The following is a 27,767-nucleotide window of genomic DNA, read 5'->3' as shown; positions in this document are numbered from 1 at the left end:
GCAAAAAACCTCAGCAAAGAGGAATGTCTCGATAGAGAACAATTAAGTGTCACATTGGATTTCATTGCCCGTGTTCCAGAGAATTGGCAGTTTTGCTGGGAAGAGTTGGCTTTTTAAGAAAGAAGCAGCCTACCTGGAGTGACACCCCCACCCCGTTTTAAAAGAAAACGAAAGACAGGGAAATGCCAGAGAGAGATGCATCGCCCTCTCTCCCTTCTCAGCTCCATGACAGGCATGCTGTGTGACTTCTGGGAAGCCCAGGGTGCACCCCCTCTGCCCGCCATTTCTCTGCTTCTCAGGGGAGGTAACTCTCGCTACTTTCCATGAGCGATGTCGAGTCCTAAGGCAGGATTCCATTTGCGTTGAAAGTCTTCAATAAATGTGCTCTCCGGTTACCAAAAAGAAGGGAGAAAGAGTAAGGTCACTGGATTCCGGAAGATGTTACAGGGAAATGAGGCAGGGCCAAGGAAGAGGTTTGTAATGACTGAACAGTTGTTCTGCCAATTAGGAGAGGCACGATGATATTAACACTACACACACCTTTGCCAGAACACCTGAGAACGGAGACCAGATACTCTGCCTGGGCTGCTCAAAGAGCCAAGTGGCCAGAGTGTTTGAGGTTTATGCAGGGGGCAGGGATAGGGAGTTGGTTTTTGTGCCTTTCGGAGTGATGACACTATTAGAACACAATCCACATTTCTTTCTCACATCCTTTGGGGAGGTTGGTGTTTTGATTCGTTGTGATTTTGGTCTTCCTTCCATCTAAGGCTATCATGGAGTAAGCAGGGCTGTACCATGACCTCTGTGGACCCTTGACACGCTTTGGGGAGACTTTCCTTCCTAAAAAAATATTTAGAATTGTATTTTATAACTGCATCAGTATAAAGATGGATATATTACTGTTAGAGATTAAAACATTTTCCACAAGCTGGAAGTTTACTTTAATTTTTCCCCCTGATTTTAAAAGACATTAAACCATTTTGGGGGACCCTGCAGAGCAGTCTGGGCCCTGGTGACTCTGTCTATAGCCTCTACTGGGTCTGTTTATTGGTCCTGACCTTGTTGAAACTAACATGTCTTTTTGCTGCATTCCCTCAAGGATGGACACGTATGAATTTCAATGTTTTCTGATAATGACCTCTTGTCTTAAAGATGGTACCTCCATCTGATGAAAAGTAGAAATTTGTGACATAACGCTAATTAATTTCTGTGGATTCAGAATCACAGTTAACAATGTTCGCTTAAGGAATAATTTGGTCCACGTGTAACACATTCTTGTAATTGCTCTGTTTTTGCCTTAACATAAGTGCCGTTCCTTTTAAGGACGGGGTTTGTACATTGCATTTATTGTGGTCTTCTTTTTAAAAACTGGATATAATCACCATAATTTAATTTTTCCCTGTGAATCAAGGCAGCCCCAGTGAGTGATGGTTCAGTGTTGCATGTGCACTGTAACACATCTGTTCCCAGCAGTTTTTGAAGTGTGTTAAATTTCAAGTGTTCCCTTAGTTCTGCTCTGCAGTTGTCCTGAACTGTCTGGTCTCTGCATTGTCTCCTTCTCCCCGATGTCAGCCCATCCCCTCTACTCTCTGCTAAATCAATGGCACTTCTTTCCCAACCACAGTCAGAGGTGAAACCCCAAATCCACACCTGCCATCTACCCATTCCCAGGGTCTGTGACTACAAGCTCCGCCTTCCCACCGATAACTCTAAATGAACAATCTCTTCTCTTCTCCCAAGTGGAACTCCAATTGTGTGCTAGATCAGGGTCCCACTGATCTACTCAAGAATGTCACTCCAGGAATTCTCCCACCTGTCTCTCTAAGTGAACCACCTTTTCATTCCTACCAGCACACAAACACGCTGTGGCTTTCCCCGATTTCCATTCATGACTTCTCCCTCCAGCTGCCGTCACATTCTCTACCCCTTCCTACAGTACATCTCAGAAGAGGTGTCTAGCTTGCTACCATCAATGCCTCTCCCCTCTAGATTCTTATCAACACAGTCCAGTCATCCTGACACATACCCCTCCACGTAACCGTTCTTGCCAAGATCACCAGCTATGGCCACGTGGCCACATGGTGATGGTCAGTTCCCCAGTCTCACCTTCATGACCCGCCAGCAACATTTGCAGCAGTTGGTCACTCCCTCTTCTTTGATGCACTATTTTTTCAGTTAAGTTCTCCTCCAGCCCAAGCTGGGGGCATCTCTGCTCCTGCAAGGATGGCTCTTTTTCACACTCCTTTGCTGATTCTCCCTCATTGCCCGAACCTCTGAATATAAAAGCAACTTAGCACTCAGTCACTGATGTTCTTTTTTCTGTCTACAGTTATTCCACACTGGTGACCTTGTTCAGCTCCAGGACATGAAGTAGCATCTGTACGCCAGTGACTCCCAAATCTCTGTGGCTTCTATCAGACCTGTTGCTTCTGTATCCATTGACCTACTCAGCATCTCCATTTGTCTGTCTTACACACATTTTAAAACTCAGATATCTAAGACTGAAATCCCGATCATCTGTGTGCACGTGCACACACATACACACACACACACATACACACACGCACACATACATACACACACACATACATACACACCCCCTCGTTCTTCTTGCAGCCTTCCCCCTCCTAGTTTTGAGTTTGAAAGCACTGATGTCACTTCCGATTTCTTTCTTTCGACCACGCCTCCGTTCAAGCCATCAGGAAATCCCACTCTGCCCACTGCTCCACTGCTCCCATCCGGGATGGGCTGCGATCATCTGTTACACCTGCATTCTGAGCGATCCTGGACGCTGCCTCATCTTTTAACACAGTTGTGCAACCTTTAAAAAAAAATGTAAATTAGGGGATGTGGCTCCTCTCCCCAGACACAATGCAGTAACTTTCAATTTCACTCTGAGTGAAAACCAGTGTCCTTAAAATCACCCCCCTGAGCCCTTCAGGGTCCAGCCCTCATTAACCCTCTGACCCCTTCTCTGACCTCTGAAGTGACCTTTGTTCACTTCATTCCAGCCATGCAGTCCTCCTTGCTGTTCTAGAACATGCCGGGTATGCTCCTGCCTGGGAGCTTTGCACTAAGGGTTGCTCCTGGCCCCAGGTACCAGAAAGGCTGACTCAACTCTTTGCAGCCCTTGTTTAAGTGCCATCTTCCCAATGAGACCTTCTCACATCAAATTATCCAAAATACTCACACATGGCTTTCACGACTGTCTTTTTTTCTTTTCATAGCACTTAATCACCTTTGAAGATCCTAGAACTTAGTCATTATGTTAGCATTTTCTTGTCTGTCTCCCCCAGTCAAAATACAAGCTCTAGGAGAACAGAGGTCTTTATCTCTTCTGTTTGTGGATATGTCCCAAGCCCTGAGAATAAGACTGAGCACTTAGTAAGCACTTGATAAATACTGATCGAATGAATGAATGAATGAATGGACTCTTCACCTTTGTCCTGCTTGCCCGCAGTCCCATTCTCTTAGGTGTATGTCTCTCCCATGTACTCAGCATGGGAGCAGCTGTCCTTCTGCCTTGATACTGCCCACCGTGCGCTGTGGTGTGGGCTGATGAGGTAGCAGTGTCTGTGATGAACAAATGTAGATTCCAGGAGTGAGGACCTGAAAAAAAATCTCTGCTGCTGTTTCTACTACTTTATAGCATTTTTAAAAACATTTTCTTCAGTACTTCCTCTGCTCCAGCTACACTGCTAAGTGTTTTATGAGCGTACCTATGATCAAACCTGTTTTGTAAGTGAGACTGTAATTCTGGGGTTGATTAACTTGCCTGTGATCAAACCGGAAGTGGTGGAGCAGAGATTCAAACTCGAGTTGCTTGCTTGTGAAGTATCGTTAACCACAGGGAATATAGAGTTGTTCTCCTAGGGAGAAAAGGACAAGGCTGTCCCGGCAGTATGTCCGTCACATAATGATTTGGTTGTGTTTACTTTTTATTTTTAAATTAAGGATAATTTTTAAGGCACTTTTAGGTTCACAGCAAAATTGAATGGAAAGTACAGATATTTCCCATATGCCCCTCCCACTTCCCGACACATGCATATCCTCCCACATTATCAACATCCCCATCAGAATGACACACATTTGTTACAACTGATGAATCTACATTGGTACATCGTAATTACCTAAGGTCTATTGTTTACATTATGGTTCACTCTTTTTTTTCCTTAATTGAAGTACAGTCAGTTATAATGTGTCAATTTCTGGTATACAGCACAATGTCCCAGTCATGCATATATCCATTTTCATATTCTTTTTCATTAAAGGTATTATAAGATAGTAAATATAGTTGGGAAAACTGGACAGCAGCATGTAAATCAATGAAGTTAGAACACTCCCTGACACCATACGCAAAAGTAAACTCAAAATGGCTTAAAGACTTAAATTTAAGACACAATAAACTCCTAGAAGAAAACATAGGCAAAACATTCTCTGACATAAATCTTAGAGTGTTCTCCTAGGGCAGTCTACCCAGGCAATAGAAATAAGAGCGAAAATAAACAAATAGGACCTAATTAAATATATAAGCTTTCACACAGCAAAGGAAACCGTAAGTAAAACAAAACAACAACCTACAGAATGGGAGAAAACATTTGCAAATGATGCGACTGACAAAGGTTTAATTTCCAGAATATATAAACAGCTCATACTACTAAATAGCAAAAAAACAAACAACCCAATCCAAAAATGGGCAGAAGACCTAAACTAGCAATTCTCCAGTGAAGACACACAAATGGTCAATAGGCTCATGGTTCACTCTTGATGCTGTGTGCCTGTAGATTTGTCTCTGTCATTGTAGAGTCATACAGAGTATTTTCACTGCCCCAAAAGCCTCCGTGCTCAGCCTACTCATCTCCCTCTGCCCAGCCCCTGGCAACCACTGGCCTTTTTACCGTCTCCACGGTTTTACCTTTTCCAGAATGTCACATAGTTGGAACCATATGGTGCATATCCTTTTCAGGTTGGCTTCTTTCACTTAGTAATGTGCATTTAAGGTTCCTCTCTGTCTTTTCCTGGCTTTATAGGTCATTTCTTTTTAATGCTGAATAATAATCCATTGTCTGAATGTAACATAGTTTATTTATTCATTGGTTGCACTTACTTTTGCTTCATAAGTATGTTTCTTATTGTCTGGAACTTAAAACAGCATGCCGCTGGAGGCATTTCTTTTAACTCAGAAGGAAAATGAAATTTTTTGAAATTTCAAAATCAAAAATATGTTTTGAAGCATGTTTTGAAAATCAAAACATGAGCATTTTGAATGACTTGACAATAGAAAAAAGTGTGATACTGTGAATATTCTAAATTAGGGAGTGGAGGTAGACTGGTCCAAGGTGTCTATTTTTTAAATTATTTTAATTTTAAGGGAAAAAAACCCTTTGATTCACAGAAAAGTACAAAGAGTAAAGTACACAGTACTCATAATTTCTAATTAACAAGTGTTACTATTTTGTCAAATTTGTTTCAAACGTTATCATCCCCATGACCCCAACCCCATTGCTTTCTTCTCTCTGCATCTCCAGAAATGATTGCTATTAAGGATGTGGTGCATATTTTTTCCAGTTCAAATTTATCCTGTTAGTGTATATGTATCGGTAAACCACACACAGCACTCATTATATTTTTCTAATTGTGCTTTTGTAACTGAACATTTGGATTTTGAGCTCTCTCTCTCTGTTGAGACCAGGACTATTATTTCTGACCGTTCTCTCCTCATAAAATTGTATTGTGTTGCAAATGGTGGCCAGGGTTGAAGGCTTGTAGCTCTTCTGTGCAGTTTCTTAGGAGATTCACTTCTTCTAAACGTATGCAGGGTCTGAATTAAATGACTTAACGCATCTCACTGTGGTGACAGTTTCGAATGGATAGTGTGACGATCTTGCTTTTAAAAAGTCATGCCTCCAGATGCTGAAATCTCTGTGAAGCCATGGTCTCCACTGAGGTGAACGCACCCATCACTTGTTGAAAGTAATACTTGTAAGGCCCTTTGGTTGATGGCGCTAACTGCTTTGGGAATATGTATTTTAGCAGTGATAGTCTCTGGTGTTGCTGAAACTGGTTACTTACAGCATTGCTCACACCATGAACAGAATGGTGCTGATGGTGGAGTATTTCAGCTGTGATGATGACATAAAGATTTTTTTTTACCCCTTTGGGCAAGCTTCTGCCTGAATTCATGTGACTCAACAACTCTCTGTAAGTCAACAGCTGCCGGATGCTAAACGTAATTAAAGCTTTACGTGTATTTGGAACCTACAACATGTGTTTGGAACGCAGGAAGCAAGGTAGGAAAGGAAGGAAAGGAAAACTCTTGACTCAGTTTCAATTATCCCCTCCCTGTTTAACGGATGCCAACGGGCACACAGAAACTCCGGTGGCTGGATGCATCACATGGTTTTAGACAAGTATCTAAATCCTAACAGTAATTGGTGACAAAGTAGGTAAGATTTAAGGGAACTGATTTACAGACAAGAATGTATCATTAACATCCCCCCCCTCCCTGGTCACCAAATATTTGTGGTTACAATGTAGACTCTGATTAGTCACTGAAGCAAAATATCTGCTATACATGTATTCACCTGCTGATAGACTGTGATCTATCCATCTCACTAGATGTCAGACTACAGATGAGTTAATTAACTCTTGAGATCTAGAATAATTCTTCAGTGATGGGAAAGTCAAAATGTTTTCAAAACATCAAGGGCGTGATGGAGACAGGGACCTCCAGGAGTGCTGAGAATGCAAATGTCGTATGCCTTCGTCAAAATTTCAGTTCATATTGCTAGCTTTCCCTTCTGACATATCAAATATTCTTTGTATTTTGCTTTGCTTTGAGAAAGCATCATATTCTATTATACAATGGAATAAACATTCAATATATCTAAATATACATAGCTTTGCTGGAAAAAAGTGTTTCACTTGTATAGTGGTAGAAAAAATTTCAAAAATGGAATCACACCCATCGTTTTGTAGGTTTACACTTACTGGTAACATAATAGTAACAGTCATAATAATACCTAATGTTTATTGATTTCTTACTCTGTTCCACAATCTTATTAAAAAATATATATATATATATATATATATTTGCCCATCGACATAGTGACCACAAGAGGCAAGCACTGCTCTAATATCCTCCATTTTACAGGTGAGAAAATTGATAGAAATATTAACTAGCGTTTGATCAAAATAACGAGATAGTCCTCAGAGTAAGAGAAATCTCAAGCAGCTAAAACAAAACAAAATAAGAATTAAAAAGTAGCTGACGTCAGAAATCTGAAGATAATTGCAAGCTCACAGTAGGTCTTCAGTGAGAGCAACGGTTGCTTTCAGAGCTGCGGTTGGGAGATTGGACCTTGGACCTTGGACTTGGTGCAGGACAGCGGCCATGAAGCTGAGATTCTTACATTATGCTGGAAACTTGAAAAGAGACATGTAGTTAATAGTACCACATGGCCTGGAAAGAAAAACATTTTTCAGGAGGCAAGAATCCTCAGTTTAGGCCCTTGTGATTTTTAAAAATTAAACCATGCCAGCTAAAATTAAATCGAATTAAATATGTAAGAAAACAAGTATTTATAATTAAGAGTGAGCAAATCAACAAAAAACCAATTTTGATTTTTAAAGTCCTAAAACGTTAGAATTTGTCAGATACATGCTTCCAATGATGTATAATATGCAAATTAGCAAGTAAGACTATAATGGAAAAACTGAACAGCAACACTTAAAATGCTGTATAAATTGTATAAATGAAATCCATAGTGGTTAAAATAAAAAAGCTTAGTAGATACAGTAAATCTGAGCTCAGGCACAATTCAAAAGGGAATTAGTCAACTGAAAAAAAAAAATGGCCAGAAGAAATTAACAAGAGACAGCACAGAAAGAAAAGATATTAAACATATAACAGACATTAGGAGAGGATAGTCTTAGTTTAATTAGTGAAGGCAATAAAAAGTATGGAAGTGAGTAAATACTGAAGAAGCAGTGGCCAATAATTTTTTTTAGAATAAAGAAATCATGAATACACAGAAATTGGAGGAACAGCATGTATCAGGTAGATTAGAACACTCAGTAGACTGATGTTAACGTAACATATTGTAATCCCCAGAGCAACCATGAAAAAATTATGTGAAGAGGGAGCTAACAAGCCAAGAGAAAAATTAAAATGGAATTTTAAAAATTGTTAACTTGAGTGAAGGTAGAAAAGGAAAATAGGAGGAAAGGGACAGACAGGAAAAGACAACAAAGTGGTGAACTTACATCCAGCCATATCAGTAATTCCATTAATATAAATGGGCTGTCACACCAGTTAAAAGGAACAGACTGTCAGATTATTTAAATAGCAAGTCCCAAATATATGCTGTCTATAAGAGACATATTTTACATACAAAGACCCAGAACAGTTGAACGTAAAGGAATGAAAATAGACATACGTTTACAGTTTACAGTAAACTTGAAGAAAGTTGAACCTTTTGTATCAGGCAAAATAGGATTTGAGACCAGGAATATTACCAGAGAGAAAAGATGGATATTTGAAGTGGACAAAAGAGTCAGTTCCCCTTGGTGATACAAAATTGTGTGTGTCTAATGACACGGTTTCAAAAAAAGGCCAAAGAAAGGGGGCAAAGAAGGAAGAAAGGGAAGAGGAAGCTGGGGGTGGGGAGGAGAAAAATTGACAGAAGTAAAGGAAGAAAGAAAAAAAAAAACCACGTAATTAGTTACAGATGTAACCCTTTCCTCACTAACTGATAGAACAAGTAGACAAAAATGCCAGTGAGGGTGTAGAGAACAGCAGTGTTAATCATCGTGATGTAACAGACGTTTGTAGAACATCACGTATGACTTCAGGATACATTCTAGTTTTCAGTGGAACATTCAGCAGCATGTACTATATTCTGGCTACACAGTAAGTCTAAGGTAATTTCAAGAGGGAATCCTAGAGAATGTGTTCTCCATCTCCGGGGTGCTTAAGTGAAATATGATTAACAATAAAAAAACTCTGGACAAGTCCCAAACATGTGGAAATAAAATTACACATTTCTCAGTAACCCATGCATCAAAGAAGTACAAGAGAAATTAGAAAGTATTTGAAATTGAATGATAATGAATATACAACATGTCCAGATTTGTGCATTGTAGGTAAAGAGGGAAAGCTGATAGGTTTGTGGATTTGAGAAATAAAGAAGATTGTTTTTAAATCAGTGATCTGCATTTCTACCTCAAAACCTAGAAAAGAATAAGCAAGTTAAACCCAAGAAAGTAGAAATAAATAATTAAGAGCAAAAATTAAAGAGATGGAAAATTAATAATAAATGAAAATATCAGAGCCAAAAAGCAGATCTCTTGAAAAACTGATAAAAATTTATAAACCCACAGCTAGAATGACCAAGAAAAAGAGAGAGAAGACACAAATACTGCAAATCAGGAATAAAAGAAGGAATATTTTTATACATATCCTATACACATTCAAGGGTTCTGACAATTTAGAAGAAATGGACAAATTCTTCATAAAATATAATTAGTATTAAAAACTAGATATTATCTCAAAAGTATTTATTAGAGATAGTTACTGCGCATTAATGATAAAATGTGCAACCCATCAGAAAACTGTAATAATTCTAAGCCTATATGTACCTATAATGTAGCCTTAAATAGACATAAAGCAAATTGAGAAACCTGTTGGGAGAAACTTCCATCAGAGTAGGAAATTTCATCTTATATGTTCAATTCTTGATAAGACAAGCAAATGGCAAACTGGTTCCATCTAGACGAATTGAACACATGATGAACAATTTGGTTTAAGTGGCATATATAGAATCTTGCACTTAATAATTAGGGAACATGTGCTGTTCTCAGACACACATGGGATACTTACAAAAATTTAGCAGGTTATAGTGCAGATTTCAAAGTTGTTTAAAAATTTAGTAATATAAAAATGATGCTCTCTGGCCAAATAAAATTAATTTAGAAATCGACAACAGAAATGTATACGAAATGTCCCAATGCATTTGGAGATTTCATAGATTCAGCAGAAATATGAAAACATTTAGATCTAAACAACAGTGAAAATGCTGAGAGTCAGAGCTTGTAAGATGCAGTGAAAGTGGTCCTTAGTGAGAAATACACAGTCTGAAATGCTTACAGTAAAAAGGAAGAATGGCCGAACACTAATGACATAAAGAATCCAATTTTAAAGATATGGAAAAGGTTAACTGAATGAACTCAAAGAAAGGAAGAGAAAGAGATAACTTCTATACACAAAGGTAGAGATTAATAAGCTAGAAAACATGTATAGATAATGGAAACAGAAAAGCAAAAATTATTTTTTGAAAGACAAAAACAATTATTCAATCATTGCAGAGAACAATCCAGTTAAAAGAAAGAAGGCACAAATAATGTCAGAAATTTTTAAAAAAAGGGCGATATTCTACAAACCTAGCAGAAATTTAGAGGGCCTTAAAAATACTTGGATAACTGCACCAATCTGCTTGAGAACACAGGAGAAACAGACATATTCCTAGAAAAACAGATTGTTCCAAATTTTTCAAAAGTGACTCAAGAAAAGAAAAAGGAAAGTGTTAGTAATCCTATAATTTAAAAACTTGTAAACTGATGATCATCATCATATTTACATTTGTTGTGTGGTCACTCTGTGGCAGGCAACGTTCTCAGCACTTTTACCTGCCTTAGGGAATTCAGTGCTCACAAACATCTAAGGAAGGCAGGCGCTATTTTTATGTCTATTTTATAAATGAGTAAATGGAGACTCATCAGAAGTAATTACTTCTAAGAAGACATGGTCAAGGGTATTTTTAAAACAGACACTGAAACTCCCACTGTAACCCTAGGTTGTATACGTAGTGACTGTTTTATACAGTGGCTGTTGTAATTAATTGTAAAACTGTATATAAAAGCACTTAGGACAGTGTCTGTCACAGTAGAACCCGTCAGTAAATGGAAGCTAATCTTACATTCTCAAGCACAGAGCAGTTAGACCATTGCATCTAACCCACTGTTGTCCTTTATTTATTTTTTCTGATTAAAAAAAAAAATTGGAGAAGCAGAATCTCACGTGGTCAGATGACTGTATGCCTTTGTAATGCTCTTACATGGGATAGTAGTAACTGATTAGTGTAGATTTTAATACTGGAATAGATTTTTAATCTTGTTGAAATTTTCAGCAGCAGAAAAGAGTCTCCACCCAGCTAGGTTACTGGACATTTCGTTTCTGTTTGTGAACTGACAGTCGTTCAGCAGAACCTTTGGTTGTGGCCGCTTTTGGGTTTTCCAAATCAGGCTTTGTTCAGGTTAGAATGTAAAAATACCGCATCAGAGGAGAATGCCACATTCACCTTTGGCTTTGAGCTTACGGAGAAACCTCAGATTTTGGAAACTCTCCTGTCTTCGCTAGCCTTTTTGGTGTTTCCTTGATTTGGAAAGGGTTTATTTACATTGGAATGATTCTGGTTACAAATTGGATGCATTGTGATTCAGAGGCGAAGATAATTAATCTGCACGTTTAGAAATATCAAAAAATGAACATTTGAGGTTGCTAGACACAAAAGAAAATTGCAATTCTTAAAGTGTATTTTTGAAATGTAAATATTTGACTTCTATTTTTATGAATAATAATAGATGTATACCTACTCTGTAGTTTTAAGCCACAGGATTTTCTGTGAACAGTTTTGTCAACATTTGGGAAAATATCTGAATGTTTAGTAAAAGCAGGTGAACTTTAGAAGGGCATTAAGAGAGAGTTCAGGTGAAGAATTTTAGTATACACAAGCATGAAACATTAGAATTCATAAGGTGTTCCTTTAGTGGCTTTCAAAACTGTTACCATTGCATATACAAATCTGTAGATTTTAGATGTGTATGAAAATAATAGATAATGTTGGTAACAGCTTTGGACTGATTATTTTCTGTAGCTTATACGTACGTATCTTTAAGGGCTCAAAATGTAAATATAAGGTATTGACATTAAATATAAGGTAACAGTTTGGTGATATGTCTTGATTATTCAAACAGAAATGAAAGTTATGTTTTGTCTCATAATTGTCATATTTTTCCTTGATAACTTTCTATTTTGCAAACTCTTATGACATCTGATTAAATTACTTCACTTTCTGTGATAAAAAGAACTTAACATTGTAATTTATATTCTTTCCTTACATATCTGCTAGAAAAATTTGGAGTCAATATTCATTCGGGGCTTTAAAATGGAGAGTCTAACATTTGCCCAAGAAAAGTGCCCTGTGTTTATTTACAAGAGATTCTCTTTGTCTTAGGAAAAATGATCCCAGAGAAAGGCCACTTAAAAAAGGGATCAGTGTTTAAAAAGAAACAGTATTTCATATTAAATAGTAAAAGTAACTTATTGCAACTTTTATCTTGAGAAAATAAAACTGATTATCAAGATTACATTTTATGTTATGTTGAATACAATTTATTATCCTAACTGCTACAATTATTCAGAAGGATAAAGGATAGCAACTCATACGGGGTATAGTATACATTTTACAGCACAGTTGTATGACTGCAGGATATTACGTCTTTCGTTCAGAGTCACTTTGTGCAGCATGCATGATCACAGAGGGTCACATTTTGCAAAAACTATTTGATGGATTCATTAATTTTCCTAAGGGCCTCTCATTAACCTGTTATTTAAATAATTACCTTCCCTCATTCAAGTTGAGATTTCCCTGGTTCTTGGTAGGATGAGTGGGTTGTTGTTTTTTTTTTTTAAATTGTATCCTGGCTATTTGAAGTGTTCTGGTTTGAAAATCTGCATCTTATTTAAATCTTCTGTTTCAGCCTCCTCCTCTGACACCAAGCCAGTGGGAAAAGTGGGACCCTGTGGCCTGACTGCCAGGTGGAGGCGACAGTCTGGGTTCCTCTCCTGGCCTCCTCTGTGGAGGAGGGAAGTGGGTTGGATGGAGAGAGGTGCCTCCTTTTACTGGGCAGAGCTGGGTTTTCAGACTCCCGACTAGGACCCTGCAGACACCAGCCTGGTTGAGAGGGAGAGGATCACCTCCTGACAGTTACCTATGAGTCCCCCTGTGCTGCTGAGAGGGGACTTGACATTTATCCTCCTCTGACACCAGCAGGGAGAGGGAGGAGCACCTCATTACCACTGTGAGGAGATGGAAATCTAGAGTTCCTTAGGGCTTCCGAGGACACCTTTGTAGGGAAACCAGGGAAAGCCGGTTACCACTGGGCGACAATGAAAGTTCCAGCTCACCACTCTATCTTCTTTCTCTTTTCTTTTTTAATTGAAGTATAGTCAGTTTACAATGTTGTGTCAATTTCTGGTGTACAGCATAATAGTTCAGTCATACATATACATACACGTATTTGTTTCCATATTCTTTTTCATTATAGGTTACTGCAAGATATTGAATATAGTTTGATTCCACCCTGGTATGTTTGTGGAGCTGGGGAAGGACCCCTCATTGCAGTAGGCTTCACTTTAGGTTTATTTGATCTGCCCCCATTGATGTTTCCAATTTGCATATTTCTCCAGCACCCTGCCTGGGAATATATATATCAAAAAGGCAAAAAGAAAACCCAGGGAACTCACTGCTATGTTTTTCTTCAGGTCCCAGGTTCTAGTAGATCTGTCTTCTTCTCAGCCCCTTTTAGACTTGTTTTAAGTAGTTTTTGCATGTACTGTTCAGGGATTGTAGCTGTATCTTAGTGGGAGGAGTAGAGAAGTGAGAAATTTCATCTTGGTCTAGAACCAGAAGTCCATCATCTTTTGCAGAAGCCATCATCACGCCAACACTCACTTCTGTTTTCTCTTGTTAACAGCCTAATTCTGTTAGATCTTGGTTATTTTGTTGACTTGATTGTGATCCTAGTGTTTTTTAGCCTCACTTGGATTAACTTCATGGAAATCTGCATCTAATCACAAGTTTTACAGTTTGACCTCAGATTGACACCAGCCAAATTTCTGTTATCAGCAACTAATTGAGAACATTAACGTTGATATGGTTGATATAAGAAGAGATACTAGTATTAAGTGGGTAGGGTAGGTGGGGGTTAATTTCGTAAGTGATGACTGCTGACTATTTTCATGTTATAGCAATTTTTGCTTCCCTGTGTAAGGCGTCTTCTCTTATGCTCAGGGGACTCACATGGTAAACGTTTAGATGATAAAAGTTGTCTACATCGTACTCCTCCGCTACTACAGCTCACTTTTATCTTCCTGCCCTCATAGTAGAAAATCTGTTCCAACGCTGACATTTCCAGTGCTATTTGTATTCGCTGGTATTACCATGACATGATAATTCTAACTTAGCGACATATGTGCTTTTCCCAGTTAAAGGTTATTTCAAAGTGGAAAAAGTTAGTGAAAACTTAGAAAATAAAGCCAAGATCACGGTGCGCTGACATATTCTTCCTTAGAATTGTGTCCCCAGATAAAATTTGTTGGTCAAAGAATGACTTGGTATCTATTGCAAGATGTCTCTCAAAATATTTTGGGAAGGATCCGGGTCATATCCTGAGGTTATGATAAAAAAAAAAGAAAAAGAAGATAAAGAAAAAGAAACTTAATGATAGAGTTATTTTTAAAGACTTATGTTTCGCTATCCCGATCACCTAACAGATTTTAAACACTGACGTTCTCTCCCAACACCTTAAATTACACTGAAATTCCATAATGTAAATACCACAGATTTTTGAATAATCATTTATCTGTGAAAGTAATGACTCTGGCCTTGGTAATGTAATGCGGGGCAATACTAAGCAGTGTAGAGGTCACAACCATAAAATACACACCTGAGAGGAAAGGAGTGTGAGCTGTCGTCCATACCCACTTAAACTAGTGACGTCAGGGAGGTTGGAGGCAGATAGAGGGTAAACATGTGTTCCATGAATACTGAAATAGTGTGCCTCTTTTTATCTTTCTGTAAGAGGGTAAAGAAGCAGTGAAATGGTGACTGCTTTCCATTGGAAACCTTAGCCTGGAGAATCGCACAATGACTAAGCCTCTCTCTTCTATTCAAAGCTGCCACGGAGCTTAATAAAGGCATAATTACACAAGATGAATTAGAGCAAAGTCAATCTCCTGTCAGTGAGCAACGAAAGTGTCAAACAATAAGCTGACATAGTATTAAAATTCCCCCATACTACTGACATGCTAAGCAGAATGGTATATCACATGAGGGCTCTGTGCCGTCAGACAAAATATGTGAAACATGTTTGAAATAAACTCACAGAGGGAAATGTTTGGGAAACTGGGGACGGTAAGAGGAAACTGAAGCGGGGCATGATAACTTCACCATGGAGTAAACTCGCACTCCTTTGAGTTTACCATTGGATGAACCTCCGGTGGGCACGCTGTGAAAGGATGAAGGGCTGGACCACTATACGATCTTTCATGGCTCCCTCTCTTTTTTCTACATAGAATTTATGTAGATTCGTGTAGATTGCACCTTTCTTATGTGATTCTTTGATTAATGCTCCTTTCCTGATCAGACTGTAAATGTCATGGACTGTATTTTCACGCTGCTCACGGCTGTATCCCCGATGCCTAGCACAGCACTAGGAACAATAAATATGTGCTGAGTGATTTAATAAACGGTAGACCAGTTTTTCCTTTCTATTGCACATATGGCTCTCCAGCTTCCAACAGGAGGCCAGCAGACTTGGGCAAGGCTTGTTCCAGAATCTGACGCAAGTCCTTAGAATGAGGTTTCTAGCCTCTGAGTGAGTTGAGGACCAAAAGGTACCAAACCGGGAATTGGAGACATCGGACAGCATTGGGGGAGTGTGGTCCTACTGGGAGATGACGCTGAGAAGTTTAGAAGGTCATATTTTTGAAGAAACAATTCTGTTTTTAGAGGAAAACCTGCCTCTCTCTAACCCGATGTGAACTTTTTAACTTGTTCTGGTGAATTCGGTACAGTACCTTCAGTGTTGTTTATGATGCTGCTGGTTTGTGGCTTTGGGTTGTCAGCTTGAAGCCGAAACCCTTGAAGGACCGCCCCTTTTTTTTCTTTTCTAACATTGTGGGTATTTTGGAGATGCATGCATATTTTAAGTGCTTTATGAAGAGTTCAAGTTTGTCTCAGCAGAAAATGATTTTAATGTCTTGTCATCAAGTAAATTGTATAAGCAGAGGAGGGCACTGCATTGATTCCATGGTTTCCCAGGCCCTAGGCTTCCTGCCTGCTCCTTCTAGTGCCCAGATGGAAGAGCACACGGGCTTCTCAGAGAACTGAGGCTCCCTTTGCTCACATAGCCATCTCTTTTCCTGAGGAAACCTTTGAAGCTCGTTCCAGATAATGAGATATGAGAAGACATTCAGGAAAGCTGCCTTCATGCACATGCACACACTCCATTTCAAATGGAATCATACAGCTAAAAAGTCCCACAGGTGGAATCAAAACAGGTGTGTTTTCGTTGGGATTGTTTTTGGTGACTGGAGGAAAAGGAAGCGATGTGGTTCACGCCTGTCTAGAACAAACCTGGGCTCTCAAGACAAGATGGGAGAATGCGCACAGGAAATGACCTTTTCCAACTACTTAGGAATGAGAAAAGCAGCAACAGGGAGAAAGGTGTTGTAATATCAGATCCATACGAACTCAGTAACTTTAGTTTTATGGACAACTGCAACCGAAAGAGACATTTGTGTGTCCAGTTGGGAGACAGTACCTTATTGCCAAGGATGCAGACAGGGACAGAAAGCCCTGGGGAGAGCATTTCAGATGGTGTGCCAAGCTGTGCCCAGGGAACGAACACTCAGAACTGTGCTGATGGCAGTGAGGACTTCCCCTCTTCCCTGCCCATGCAGTTGTACCTCACCCCGTGCCCGCAGACATTTTTGCTTGGGTTGGCTCTAATGAATAGGTTTCCCTCTACGGAGACAATTATGTATAGAATTGTGTTTGATTCCATTTACACGGGGAACTAAGGCCGTGGAAGATTTATGTGCAGTGAAGAAAGGAAAGGAAAACCTCAGAATAAAAAATACGTGTGTCTGTTACAAATTAACTCATACTAGGTTAATATAAACAGTTGTTGGTGCTTTTTTAAAAATAAAAGCTGAGAAATGACGTCATGTATGGGGGCTATCATGGTGTTAAGTTATGTCGTGAGCTTGGAGACATGAGTGGCCCTAAGGTAGCCAATGTAGAGAGAATGTGTAAACCCATGGCTTTGGTGTGATTGAGAAGATTTTCTTCACTTATACCATGAAAATGCATTTCTTCACTGCATTTTTTCAATGTCTATAAACTGGGTAAAAACAAACAAATAAAAAACCATCAGATTTACAATGAATACAGTGGACCCCATGATGACATCTCACTTGCATGGAAACCTTAAAGTGTCTTTTTAAGAAGCAGAATGTTAAAGCACCTGAGTAGAGCGAGCCTTTCACGGTGCAGAACTGCTGCCAGGCTGATCTGTGACTGAGACCAAATTGACCTTATAGAGAGACCACAGGCTTGGGGTCGGCAGATGTGGAGGTGACTCCTGTGTCTGCCACTTGCCCAGGTGTGGCCTTGGAGAGAATATTCAGCCTCTCTGAGAAGTGTTAACATCCCCACTGCTGCGCTAGTGTGAGATTTAAATGAGATAAAGCCTCTTAGAGTATATGGCCCCCTGCCCAACACATGGTAACATAGACGTGCTCATTACATGCCTGTTCTGTCCTGCTCCCACGGGCTCACCCCTGGGCCCTCCACATGTGTACACATTCACGTTCAGTGGGAAAACCTACTTGTGGTTTTAAGTCGTTCTAGCGAAAAGAAATTATTTGATAGCATTTAAAAGTGAACGGACTGACTCTTTACCCCTAGGATGCTGACTTCAGTAACACATATACTCACTTGAAAACACACACACACACACACACACGGGTGTATATATTATCACATATAAAACACACAGTGATCTGAGAGCAACTTAAAAGATTAATACCCAGATTTTACAGAAGAGAAAATTGGGGCTCGAGGAGTTAAGAGACTTGCCACAATGAGAAGCTAGGACTGGGGACCCAGGTCCCTTGGCCACCACTCCCATGTATTGGAGGATTAAGCTTCCTTGACATGAAGACAGACTGCTCAAGGATCAGATCCAGGTTTTGCTACAATCTAGATGTGTGACCTTGGGTAAGTCACTTAAATTCTCTGTTCCTCAGTTTCCTTATTTACAAAATGATTGTAGTAATATTATCATCATCATCATCAACCATTGCAAAATGTTTTTAACGTAAGATAAAAATTGCAAAGTCAGAGATGCCTGGAGCAAAGTCAGTGTTTGGTATATATTAGGTCTTCTTATAAATCCAGTGGGTTATTTTTTTTCTTTTTTTTAGCTGCATGGCGATACCTAGACAACAGTAAATGCTTAAAAATTTCTGAAATAAAAACCTGAGCATTCTGTCCTTGGATTAAAATTAACCTTAGATGTTTACTTCTGAGTTACTGTTGTCCTTAAAAATACCTCATTATCCTAGATCCTCTTGCCCAAGACCCATTCCTGTAGACCATGGCAAGTCTGGTGTATTTGTTGAATGGAAAGATTGTCTGTCCGCTCTTGGTAAGAATGAATTTTAACTCTGAAAGTATTTCACAAGTCTTAATCGGTCTCTTTGTCGCTGTCACCCTAGGAACTAACTTCACCCTTGCGGAACTGGGAATCTGTGAGCCCTCACCGCACCGAAGCGGCTACTGTTCCGACATGGGGATCCTTCACCAGGGCTACGCTCTGAGCACAGGGTCTGACGCCGACTCCGATACGGAGGGAGGGATGTCTCCAGAGCATGCCATCAGATTGTGGGGGAGAGGGATAAAGTCCAGGCGCAGTTCCGGCCTGTCCAGTCGTGAAAACTCAGCCCTTACCCTGACCGATTCTGACAACGAAAATAAGTCAGATGATGAGAACGGTAGGCCTGCTTCTTAAATATTTTTTGATGTTCTGGGTGCTGCACAATGTGGGGCTGGGGATGTTTTTTGGCTTTTTTTTTTTTTTTTAATAAAGAGGAGTATGAAACCATCCATTTTCTTTTAAATCGACCTTGTCGGCCCACGCTGAGCCAGGGGGAAGAAACCAGCAAGCCTCGAACACACGAGAAATGAGGAAGGAATTTTAACATCGCGTTTTGATGATGACACACACTGTTCAGGCAGAGTCAGTTGGTCTTATTAGCAAGTAAATTACACGGCAGAAGAGGCAACTTGATAAACTATGACCTGTACCTAGAAAATGTCCTCTCTCCACAAGTTTCTAGGTCTTTATATTGATTTCCTCTTCCCAGGAAATGGTAACCTGGCTTATTTTTTCCCTTGAAGATCTCTTAAGAATCCTAGCTTATCTTAGACTTTCATTTCCAGGCGGCAATGCCTCATATCCGTATTGAAGATCAGACTTGGAACAGATGCTCTGGAGTTTAATAATGACAAATAGGAAGGGACTTGTCTTCAAAAAAAAAAATTCTCCTATGCTTACTTTTCTCCTTGGTCCCTATTTAGGTTAATGTCTCCCCACATCTTCTCTCGCAAATCACTCCTCCTTATCCATCAGCTTTCGAGATGGGTTTTAAGGAAACTTTGAAAATTAAATGCTTCCGATCATTAAGCAGTGAATATAGGGAAGCCCAAGCAAGTCATTAAAGAGATAAGGTGCTTATTTTGTGGATTTCTTAGCGACTCAGAACTCTGTTTCGTCCAAAACATTTTTTAAAAGATAAATTGCATTCGGTACAGTTGATTTATGAAGGAAACATCAAATGCTGTGTGGTTTGTTATGACTATCTTGTGTGTTGGCTAAAAAAATTCCCATTAAAATGTTTACAAATAGATCAGTTAAGAATGTTTCCATAAAATGTTTTAAACCTTGACTAGAGCAGCTTTAAGTGTTTTCTTGCATTAAAAAAAAAAAAGAAAGAAAGAAAGAAAAAGAAATTTACAGGCAGACAGCTTGTTGTGAATGCAGAAACGTAGCTAAATATCATTTAATCTCAAAACCATGTTGAACATATATCGTTTCCTGGGTAAGTCGCGTATATTCAAAAAGATGTCACTATGTTGCATTTAAATGTATGTTTAATTCTGAAATAATCTATTCTGCAGTGGGGACAAGGGGATGTGTCTTACTGCTGCCTCTGTTCATGTAGCTAATGAAGGTGTACTCTCAAGGAAAAATCTGCACTTGACTCCTTTTGAATTTTAACAAAATTCTGACACTTGGCATATTCAACACGCTAAAGGTGCTTGTTTGATAGGAAATTACTTTTAGAAGTTTTCATAAAGGCATACATTGAACCCATTTACTGAGGTACGTTTTCAACTTCCGTGTGTGTCAGACTATTTAAATGGAGGCAGTTTGATTACCTAGTAAATAAAATCACTTGTAATCCAAGAACATTTGGCACATTTTAAACAAGGTATTTTAGCAAATGTTCCCTGGTTGGTATACCCACTGGTCTCATGGGATCCACCTATAATGGATTACTTGTACATACCTATAGAATTTTTACCTCTCTCTTTTTAAAGTTATATGCATCTTAAAAACTCAGCTGTAAGGGGAGGTTTCCAGTGAAGCAAAGGGAGCCAAAATGCTTGCCTAGAATTTACCTACAACTGTTAGGGATGAAAGTATTTTATAAGTAAAGTTATATTTGGTAGACCAACAGTAGCCTCTTTTTTTATTTTTTTAATTTTTTATTTTATTTTATTCATCTTATTTTCAATATTAAATTAAAATTTTATTTAGTTTAATTTATTTTTATATATTTATTTATTTTATGATGTTTATTATGTGAAATATTATATTTGAACAGTTTTCACCTTGGGGGTGTCTATACAAATCCCTGTGTCCTGACAGGAAATAGATACAGTGTTGCAATCCCCACCCCCCATAATGCTAGTAATAACACAGTCAGAATCACATATAGAAAATGGACTTAGAATCACTAAGCAGCTCTTTTATTCCTGCGTCTGGCAGATCATGAAGTTCTGAAGCCAGAGTTCAAGCTTAGGTGATAGATGGTTACTGTAAAATGTACAGAGAGAATGGGTTCCTTTTCTCTTTTTAAAACTTCTTTTCAGTATTTCGCATATCCTCAAAAGACGTGCATAATGCATGTTCTGTTCTCATAGGGGGCCAGAAATAAAAATCGGGAATTTTACACGCCACATCATAAACCCTTTAACCAAGTAAAAAGTGAAGTGTGAGCTATTCTGCGGGCTGAGGCGTTAACTTCAGTCAACTTCTTGCTCTTTCTTTTTGACAAATTCTGTTTGGCTCACACACACACAAAATCAATGCATTTTCACATCACTGATTTTATGAAGTTTGGGAATGTATTATCATATAGATTGACAGTTGCCCCACTGGTTCCACACCACAGCATGGACACTCACAAAGCCATCATTAATTTCTCACACTTGTACCCCGCCACGGCTACCTCCGTAATAAACACTCTGTCCTTCAGAACCAAATCAATAACCTTTTAGGTATGCCTCTCTTGAAGAGGAAGTAACGAGAATCTATACTTTGGGAAAAAAGGCCACAGTTCCATTTTAGATTTTAAGGATACGTGGCTACAGAATGAATCTTTTCTTTGGATCGTATATATTCTTATTTCATTTTTATGGCAAAGTCTTGGGGTATACAGATTTTCACAGTGCTTATTTAAAATGGCTCTTAAAAAATTCCTATTGTCATTTTGCTAATAAGCAGAGGTGGAAAGCCAAGGCAGGTCTCAAACATCAGCTTCACTTTCTGTAGCCTAGAACATGTATCCAACCTTCAAAGACATGTAATAAAAATCCCCGACTGCCAACAGTCCTTTGTACTTGCTGCCATGACAAAAATGACCTCCTAGGAGCCGGTAACTTGAAAGTTGCGTCACTCTGAACACACGGATGAATTTCTCCTTCCTTTTGTTTCATTCCCCAGTGCAGATACTTCAGTGTTATCACCAGTCACAGCTCTGCATCTTACACTCCCTCTATGGCCACCAAATTAATATTGCACTGGCTTGGATTTCTTTAAATAGACAACAGCCTCACGTTCAGGTTAGTTTACCAGGTCCTTGAACTCTTGAAGCTAACGATGGCTTAGTTAGAAATGGCAACGAGACAGAGCATGAACAGTGAGGCCAGATTTTTGCAGCTGTGAAATTTGACTGTGTCGATAGAAAGGGCTTTCCCAGTGACTTTAAATTAGAATCATTCCTTTTTAGGGTAATAAATGTCCCACTTGAAATATGTCCTCTCCGAGGCCCTTTTTATCACCTGAGTTATGGAGAAAATGGGGCAGTCACTAATACACAAGAATAACTAATTGCCTCCTTAAAAATGCAGAATAGCACACACTGTAAAAAATCTGGTCTATGTACTTTTGACTCCCTTAGGCAGTTTCTTCACCTTGGGGAGTTAAAAATATCCTTGAGGGTTTTGTTTTTTTTTTCTCCAGCAAAATTCTACTTTCAGATATTTTATTGGAAATCCAGAAAGAACTCAAAGGAAAAAAAGAAAGAAAGAAAGTTTGGCTATGGGGTAGGGAGCTAGAAATTACAGAAAACTAAATCTGGCCTTGAATAAAGCTTGAAGGAAAGTGTCCTTCCCTTCCTCTGTTTGTTTCCACCCAAAGTAAACAAGGACAATGTTCATTTTCATCTGTTGTCAATTGGGAAATTTATAATTCTCATAATGTACTTTGAGGTTGAAACTATCAATGTTAGGTTAATTCCATTACATTTCACAAAATGCATTTATAAAGCAAGCTGGCTCTCGGCATATAATGGATCTGTATAAAGTGTATTTGTGGAACCCAGAGGCTGTTAGATTGTGTGTCCTCTTGGATAAGTCCTGCCATGTTCCTGTCTCCTCGGGAGAATGTGAGCACACCCAGGTATTCGCCGCATGTTAATAGAGAGACACGAGGTATGAACTCAAGTGGGAAGGGAGGATTTCCCTTGGTGCCAGGGACAATGTCTGTAGATTGTTACTGCCAACATATTGCATTCGTTTGTCTTAGGAGGAGAGTCTCTTCAGTCTTTCTAGGGACAATGTCTGTAGATTGTTACTGCCAATGTATTGCATTCGTTTGTCTTAGGAGGTGAGTCTCTTCAGTCTTTCTTCGTTCTCTTCAAAAGGCAGTGCCTGAATAAATTTTGCATGGAGTGCCCTATAAGTAAACACACCCAAGACCTACCAGTGGCTTTCTTTCTCTGCCCCACTCTATTACTCTTATATCTTATATTCTTCAATTTACTTTGTGTTTTATAATCCACTCTACTCCTTTCCTCACCTGCATCCCACATGTAAAAATTACAGAGAATTCCTGGAATAGATATAAAAACTTACTATAAGCACCAGACAGTTATAGCAGAGCTCAAAATTTTGCTCTTAATAGAAGCAAAAGTAGCTACAAAAACCATCCAGTAATATTGGTACGTTTAATGTTGATATGACTTCTTCTTCAGCCCAGTTTTATGGAAAAAACTTCCATGGAAGCTAAAGTAAATATTGCCTCGTACCCTTAAGAACAAAACCAAACTTTAATCTGTTTTGGATGACTGTTATTTCAAGTTGTGTTTCTAAACTTTATCTTTTTTTTTTTTTTGATACTTGCAAATTTGAAAGAGTAACATTGATCAAAAAGAATCTGAAATGAGTTATCATGGATGGAAAAAAAAATGAAGGACATATGAACAAAATGTCACATGTCCTTAGTCTTGTGTACTCCTAACTGCAGGGATGATTTGATTTTAATAACTCCGGTGCAATTCCCTGGAAGTCCAGATACTGGAGGCCATAGGGACAGCTTATCTTACAGAATGTTATTCCGAGGAGTCTTAAATATATGATCATCACAGTGTTAAAATACAGCTGATAATAGTCTAGAAGCAGAGGCCAAATTTAGGAATATCACATTGTCACATGGCAGGAAACACGAGCAAGAAGCAACAGGATTGGTATTTTGCAAAAGTACCCATATAGGACTTGAGAGATTCAGGTTTTTGGCAAATTAAGCAATGCTTTCATAACTTTAATGTGGAACAGAGTAACTGAAGGAAGTTAAGAGTATGTACCTGATTTCCAGGACTGCATGTTCCAGATTATAAAGTTTAGTGGCATGGTTTTTCGTTATTTATATATTTCTTTCTTTCCTTTGTGGTTTCTTTCATGTTTGTTAATGCTCCCAGGGGCTATTGAGCAATGGCTGCATTCAATAAATACAATAAATAAAATGAAGCATTAAGCCTTACTTTCGGCAAGGGCAGCCTGATTATTAACACGTGTAATCTCCAAGCCTTCGGGGAGACATTGGGCTGGGTGGATAACCATTTGGTTTTAAGCTGCTGAGTTTCTGATGTCTGTAGTCTCCCTTCCTTTAAGAGCAAAGGCAGTAATTGCTGAGAGCACGATGTTTTTGTCGGTTCGTGATTGGAAGCCTCTTGACTCAGAAAATTCTTAACTTTTTTGCTTACTGTTTGGTCACTTTTTAGTTTAATTGTCGTTTGTCAGGGATCAGATAAAATTTAAATACGGAGGGGGGAGAGATGTAATCAAGTATTAAGGACATAGATGATATGTTAAAGGTAAGGAAGTTGCTAGAATAACTTTTCTACAGACAATTGGATTGCTCAGAACCTAAATCAGACTAAGAAGGGTTGAGAAGTGTGTGTGAGAGCCAACGAGACATTTCAGTTACCCATTCTGAAAGTGGGACACGCAAGTAGAAGGAGAAAATTTCAAACAACAGATTTGTAAATAAAACAGAATTTGCAAATGTGTATGTATTCTGTCTCTATGTCTATACGCAAAGGTAAAAACATTGCTGGTGATTTAATGTTGAGCATTCTTCAGTACTAGCTAAAGAACTGCCTAGAAAATTGTCTTTTCAAGGATTCCCTAAACAGTTTGAGGAATGTTAAAGAAGTCAGAGGTAGAGGGAAGTGAGTCTCGGAATAGTCATTCACAGCAGAGGTGACGAATCCAGCCAGTGAGTTACTTTACTGGGTCAGTTCAGTGCTTAAGACATTTTACATGAGTAACTGACATTTTAAGAATGGGAGATTTCGTATTAGGTATTTTCATTTCTGGCCTCCTTTGCAATATACAAGACCTGGTAATACTTGTCCAGGTTTCCCTCTGGACACACTGGGAGAGAAGCAGTGACCATCACAGCTCCAGGCGACCCCGTGTCGTCTGCTTCACTGGAGCTCCCTCCAGCCACTCCTCTCACTGCCCTAGCCTTTGTAGCCATTTAAATTACCAACCTTGACCTGTGTACCAACGTTAGGGAAATCGGTGATCCAAAAAATGGTAGAAAGAAAGCTAGAAACCAGCAGTTTTAGCTTAATTTAACATGTGTTTAGCATAGCGATGTGGCTTCTTTTTTTTCTATGAGTTTGACTCATTCGTTAAGTGGGTTCCATTTTGCTTTTCCAAGTTTCTAAAATAGTTTAACGGGGTTCTGATAAAACTGCGTCAAATGAAAATCAGTTTCATTTGGAAATTAATAAAGTTAATTATAATGGGTGCAAACCAGGGGATGGAAAGTGGGGTCTTCTGAAGGAGATACCCTGAAGTACTGAAAAATTAGAGCCAGAGCCTTTCATTTTAGCATCCATATTTGAGTCACTTTAATGTAAAAGTATTTAGGTGGACTTTTAGGAAATAGATGAAGGGTGAACCCACTTGGAAAACTTTAGCTACTTCAACGGATTGAGGAAGACTCCAGGGCTTTTCAGGATGAAGCCATTTAAAGAGGAGAAGAAAGACTTTGTGCTAATCACGCTCAGTTTTGATCAGGCAAGGAAGTGATGTACGGAGTCCGTTACAGTGAAACAGAAGACAGTCGGCTGGGGGCTAGAAGAGGAAAATGCAATGATAGATGAAGACCTCCAGCACCTCACGAGAGGAGGACTTGGAGCGGGGTTGGGGAACGCTGACTCTGGAACAAGGGGGTCAGGAACGGGGCTCCACAGACTGAGATGCTGTTCCTCCACACGTGGAGAAGCGGGATACCCACGTGCTGTCAGGCGCAGCTCTGACTCGCCGCGCAGTTTACTCCCGGTTCTCTCTGTACCCCAAGGACAGGTGTGAAAGAGACGAGATAATTGAAATACAGGGATGTTTACTAATGGAAGGGACTGAAATATTTGAGCTGGCTTTTTTTTTTTTTTTTTTTTTTTTTGGAACCTCCCTTTGTGGAGGTTTATACTGGCCTGAGGGGGACAGAAAAGATCAACACTGCTATTTCTATAGTAATATGGAAACAGAAAGACTATTTCTGCTTGCGTTAAACATAAAAAGAAGGGTCATGGATTTCGATGGTGAGAGCGAGGCACAAGAGAAGGTTCGGAAAGTATTTCTTTATAGTGCATTTTATGCAAGAAATGCACTATCACTAATCCAAAAGAATCTTTGATCTTTTTTTAATAGAAAAAGAAAATTGATATTTGGAAAATAATGCACATTGGTTAAATATGCCTATTTTAATACACATACTTATATGATGCCAATAAAAGTGTGTTGTGTTTTATTTAATATTGTCAGAACGTGAGCTCGGTAATCACAGATGAGGAGACACTTCAATATGGAGGATCCTTATTTTACTTCTGAGAAAAGTTAAGGAGTGGCTGCTGGATGCTCAGTGTTAGCACAAAGCCATTGTGTGTCTCTTTGTATTTGTGTGTCTGTGTTGTGCATGCATGGAGGGGAGATGGGAGAAGGGAGTTTATTGAGAGGGACAGACATCAGGAAATAAAAATTGATCAAGTTCCAAGGAGATGGTAACATAAGGCTATTTCTGAAAATGCCAGAATGAGTTCTGTAGGCATTTTGTAGTGCACAGTTTTAGGAGGAGAGTAGAGAGAACTGTGCTGATTCTTCTTGGAACTTGAACTCTGTTGGTCACCTTGAAAGCTTCAAGCCACTCTTCCGAGTATGCTGTTCCATCCGTGTAAATCAGAACGCATGTAAAAGGCCCACTTTCTCTCAGTTCCCTCATTAGAACTCTTGCCTCTTGGGAACCCTAAACCAGTTTGAGTCGTCAGAGAAATAATACCTGATTTGGTGGGGAGACTGATTTATTTGCAGCATAAGATACATTCTTCCATATCTTTCCACCCTTCTGAACCCTGATCTCTTCCCTCAAGATGACCCCCCTCAGCCTGCATCCAGCAAAGCCCGATCACCCCATCAGTGAACTTGTTTCTTTATTCATTCTACCCTCTTGTTAAAATCGGTGGGATCATGTTTCCCAAATAGGATTTGAACATCGTGATTCACTGGGTTGCAGGGGAAAAAAAATTTAAGCTTTTATTTAAATGCACTATTCTTTTCATTTATCCTTCACATTTCTATTTTAGAGTACGTTTTATGGCACATGTAATACATTAGTGTATGTACACACTCCCACACACAGATAGGATAGATTACATAAATGCAGAAATGTATATATTGCAAGTGCATCCAAAAATTTTACAGTGACACAGATAGCTAACAAAATGTTCAGTGACTATTGTTTCAGCCATTCTGTTTCCCAGGAGAAGCAGTCTAAGCTGCAGCCCCTCCTTGGAGTGTTTGGATAATCCGTTATATTGTGGCAGCTGCATCGACTGGCTTTCTCATCGTTCAGAGCTTTCTGTACTGATCACACCTTACTCTGTTTTGATACAATTCCTGTTTACTTCTCTCAGTTCCGTGCGTCAGCTTCTACTTCTTTTGTGGATAGATGAAACATATTTACTTTGCTCTTTATTGAGGATAGCAAACACCCCTGTACATTTA

General features: G+C 39.1%; 1 protein-coding gene and 1 long non-coding RNA gene across 3 annotated transcripts in view; both read left to right on the top strand.

Moving 5' to 3' along the window:
* Positions 1 to 27,767, top strand: part of TENM2 (teneurin transmembrane protein 2) — an 892,554-nt gene that overhangs the window by 55,894 nt on the left and 808,893 nt on the right. For both annotated transcript variants that reach the window (XM_032465127.1, XM_032465128.1), the window contains exon 2: positions 18,626 to 18,901. In XM_032465127.1, the coding sequence (XP_032321018.1) occupies positions 18,626 to 18,901 (276 nt within the window). The remainder of the gene's footprint in view (positions 1 to 18,625; positions 18,902 to 27,767) is intronic.
* Positions 381 to 16,822, top strand: LOC116658999. Its single transcript, XR_004314257.1, has 3 exons — positions 381 to 391; positions 13,621 to 13,624; positions 16,372 to 16,822. It is a non-coding gene; the product is annotated as an uncharacterized LOC116658999 (long non-coding RNA).

This window comes from Camelus ferus, chromosome 22 (genome assembly GCF_009834535.1).
Source record: "Camelus ferus isolate YT-003-E chromosome 22, BCGSAC_Cfer_1.0, whole genome shotgun sequence".
NCBI classification, from domain to species: Eukaryota; Metazoa; Chordata; class Mammalia; order Artiodactyla; family Camelidae; genus Camelus; species Camelus ferus.
Note: the sequence above shows the minus strand (reverse complement) of the source record. Positions and strands in the feature narration are given on the sequence as shown.